This window comes from Lactuca serriola, chromosome 4 (genome assembly GCF_051521515.1).
Source record: "Lactuca serriola cultivar US96UC23 chromosome 4, Lser_US96UC23_V15, whole genome shotgun sequence".
Taxonomy (NCBI): Eukaryota; Viridiplantae; Streptophyta; class Magnoliopsida; order Asterales; family Asteraceae; genus Lactuca; species Lactuca serriola.
In genome coordinates this window covers 287,471,443-287,475,600 of record NC_136411.1, presented here as the reverse complement: position 1 = coordinate 287,475,600, position 4,158 = coordinate 287,471,443, and the positions used below count along the sequence as shown (strand labels likewise).

The following is a 4,158-nucleotide window of genomic DNA, read 5'->3' as shown; positions in this document are numbered from 1 at the left end:
TATTCACCCATTTCGCTATTGGCTCACTTACGGAATATGAAACAAGTAATATTTAATTTTCCATCTTTAATGTTTTATGATTTAATGTTTAATGATTTAGTTTAATTTATTTGTTCAAATTAAAAACCTAATTAGCCAACTAGTTGCTCACTTGTATTATGTTTAAATCTTTAATTGTGAATTTTAAATCTTTAATTGTATTTGTAAGGTTTAATTGGAAATTTTTTAAAAGGACATTAGATGTTGGTAGTAGTGATGAAATTGGTAGAGTAAAAAGTCCTCATCCTCAACCTCAACCACAACCACAACCACAATACATTCCACATTGTTTTGATATTAATAATCCTCCTTCGGACCCAACGGATAGACCAAGAATTACATCATATCATCCAAATCAAAGGGATGAAATAAAGAGATCATATTGGATTAAAGGACCTTCTCAACCAAAAGGCCATGATTTTCCATCAATAAAAAATTGGTGGTAAGAACAAACATTTTGTAAATGAATGGCTTGATGAATTTAATTGGTTAGAGTATAGCACAAAAGAGAACAAAGCTTATTGTTTATGTTGTTACTTGTTTGGAGATATTGTGGGGCAACAAGAGGGGATAAATGTATTTGTGAAAGGAGGCTTTGACACATGAGTAAAAAGATATCATTGAAAAATCATGAAGGTAAATTTGACAGTTATCACAACAAAGCAAAACAAAAATGTGAAAATCTAGTAAAGAAAAACCAACTTGTTAGTGAAGCTTTTCATACGCAAACTGAAGTTGAAGCTAGTAACTATCAAATTTGATTACGTGCTACAATTGATACATGTAGACTTTTATTGAAGAATGTGTTACCATTTCTTGGTCATGACGAGTCGGATGGGTCAATTTCTAAAGGCCTTTTCATTGAAGAATTATCATTCCTTCGGGACCATAATGAAAGCATTTATAATGTTACTTTAGAAAATGCTCCAAAAAAATGAGAGGTTGACGTCTCCAAAGATTCAAAAAGAGATTATTCAATGCTTTTCAAAAGAGATAATAAAGTCCATTTGTGAATAAATTGGTAATGATGTGTTTACTCTATTAGTAGACAAGTCTAGTGATGTATCCAAAAACGAACAATTGGCTATGGTTTTGCGATATGTTAATAGCCTTGGATTAGTGAAAGAAAGATTTATTGGAATTGTTCAGGTGAAGGATACAACTTCTTCAACACTAAAAGAAGCCATTGATTCGGTATTTATCAACAATAATTTAAGTATATCTCAGGTAAGAAATTATGAAATTTTTTTATGTATTTGAATCGTTATCTATTTTATTATATATATATATATATATATATATATATGATTTTGGTAAGAGGGCAAGGATACGATGGAGCAAGTAATATGCGGGGTGCATTTAATGGTTTGAAAACATTGATATTGAAAGATAATCCTTCGGCATATTATATACACTGTTTTGCACACCACTCAATTAGTGGTTGTGGCTGTAGCAAAAAACCACGATGGTGATGATGATTTCTTTGAGTAATTAGCTTTGGTGGTTAATGTGGTGTGTGCTTCTTGTAAAAGAAAAAGATATAATACGTGATAGTTACGAGGAAAGGGTTCAAAAAGAAATTGGTAATGGTGAAATTGAGACCGGAAGAGGATTAAATCAGGAGACTTCTCTTGTTCGAGCTTGGGAGACAAGATGGAGCTCACATTATAAACCATAATAAGTTTGAAGAATTTGTTTTAGAAGGTTATCAAGGTTCTTAAATATGTTGAAGATGAGGGGTGTAGTTTAAATAACTGAAATCAAGCGTATGGTATTTTGTCGTATTTCAAGACTCTTGATTTTGTGTTTTATTTACACTTGATGTTGGAGATTTTTGGTCTCACGAATACCTTGTCAAAACATCTTCAGGGAAAGGATCAAAATATTTTGGAAGCGGCTTCTTTGGTAAAAGTGACGATGAAAACGTTCAAAGCTTTTAGAAATAATGGGTTTCCTTCAATGTTGGAGAAGGTATTTTCTTTTTGTCATAAACATAAAATTAAAAATGTGGAAATGTCCTAATTTTATGTTACTCCAAGAAACTATAGAATCAAGGTTACTAATCAACATCACTTTGAAGTTGATATTTTCAACACGGTATTGGATATGCAAATTCAAGAATTTGGGGACCGTTATAGTGAAGTGAGCACCAATTTGCTTGAATACATGGCGTCTTTGAGTCCTTGTAATGATATTTCTATGTTTGACAAATCAAAGTTGGTGAAGTTATGTGAGTTGTACAAAACTGATTTTAATGATTCGGAAAGGGTGTATCTTGATGGTCATCTTGAAACCTATTATCACTCTTTGATTGATGATGATAGATTTTCTAATTTGAAGGAATTGCGAATCTTTCTCGTTTGATGGTGGAAACCGGGAAACATCTTTCTTTTCCTTTGGTTTATCGGTTATTAAAGTTGACTTTGGTTTTGCCCGTCGCAACCGCAACCATTGAAAGATGTTTTTCTGCAATAAAGCTTTTGAAGACAGACTTACGTAACAAAATGGGTGATGATTTTTTGAATGATGCTTTAATTTGTAGTGTAGAAAAAGAAGCACTTATGAATGTTAAGATTGAACGAGTGATAAAGTGCTTTCAGAAAATCGGTAATCGTAGAGGACAACTTTAAAAAATGTAATTATGTAATACTTTTACGCTAGTTTGTTATTTCTAATGAAACCGTAATTAAAAAAATTATCTACTATCTTTTATCGAGATTTTTTTGTACTACCCCTTGCAAAAGTTTATGGTTCCGCCACTGATAACAACTTATTTTGCTATTTCTTTGTATTCATATCAAAGTGATGTCCTTTTTGCACCAATTTACTTCTTATACATATTACAATTTTCCTTAATATAATTTTCACCATAATGCAACACATATTGCATACATGATATCATTTTTCACATTTTATCCCCATTATACATATTACACGGGCCTTGGTCTACCCATTAACACATGTAAAATCCATTCCTTACATTAACTTACGTCAACATCCTACACTAAAAGTTTAGGATGACATAAAGAAGGTGACTATGTGACTTTCTTCGAAAAGAAATAAACATAATTGAATCAATATTAGTCTAAAAATGATTTCATCATCAAACAAGTTTTTTCTTTGCACATATTTAAGCCATGTGTTTCAATAATGATGCATGGATTGGTTCGATCCACTAAATTCTACCACTTTGTTTTTTAGGATATAGCTTCCAAATCATCAAATCACCAAAAGGCAACATCAAAGAACAACTTGACTCACACCATTAGTATCATCATGCCTCATTATCAAGGAGTAAGCTTCAAACACCTCACATAGTATGTTATAAAAACTATATTCATTGCTTTCTTAGAAAATAATCTTAGCCAAAGCATCATTTTTGGTTCCCGAATCATGCATAAAAACTCCAAATTCCAACTTATTTTCATCTTTTTTTAATTTCCACCTCCATATACCATTTTTAGCATGTTGATATGTTATGATAGAAGTATACAATCTACATAACCAATATAAATAAAACAAACGAAATCCAAATATATATAAAATAATAGAATCACAGAAAACATACTTGTATGATGATCTGTCTTGAGGATACAACAACCAATTCAAGAACAGATCTTGAATCTGTCAAAATTCACCATGATCCCTTTTAATACTAAGGACGATTTTTTAGAGAAAGTGTATGTGGTTCATTAGCCTTCAAATTCTGTCCGAATTCCTCCATTTATAGGCTTGCAATAGTGGTTGTAAACCACCAACCGAAATTAACTGCTCAAAACTGACTGCAGTTAATCCTTTATTTAATAGAATTTGTTTAGTAATAATTAATTAATTAATTAATTTCAGATTATATATAAAAAATATTATTTAGTCAAGAAGAGCCCCAAGGCCTAAGTGATGGGTTTTGGTCATAAGAACATCCTATGTGCTCATACAAACCCTAATGCTTGGATCTAGGTTTCTCTATTGTACATGCAATTTATCCAAGACTATAAACCCTAGATCTAGCATATGATAATCAATACAACATATAATTAGGTTTTAGATCATACCTTGATTGTTATGTAGCAATAACAATCTCAAATCCTTCTTTTATTGACTTTAGAAAGCTTAGAGTCA

General features: G+C 31.3%; 1 protein-coding gene across 1 annotated transcript; it reads left to right on the top strand.

Annotated features, from left to right (window-relative positions):
- Window positions 1-641: 641 nt before the first annotated feature.
- On the top strand, window positions 642-2,669 carry LOC145099408 (uncharacterized). Its single transcript, XM_079036988.1, has 5 exons — window positions 642-783; window positions 1,085-1,266; window positions 1,429-1,526; window positions 2,088-2,320; window positions 2,380-2,669. The coding sequence occupies exons 1-5, from the start codon at window positions 642-644 to the stop codon at window positions 2,667-2,669; spliced, it is 945 nt and encodes a 314-aa protein (XP_078893114.1).
- The last annotated feature ends 1,489 nt before the right edge of the window (window positions 2,670-4,158 follow it).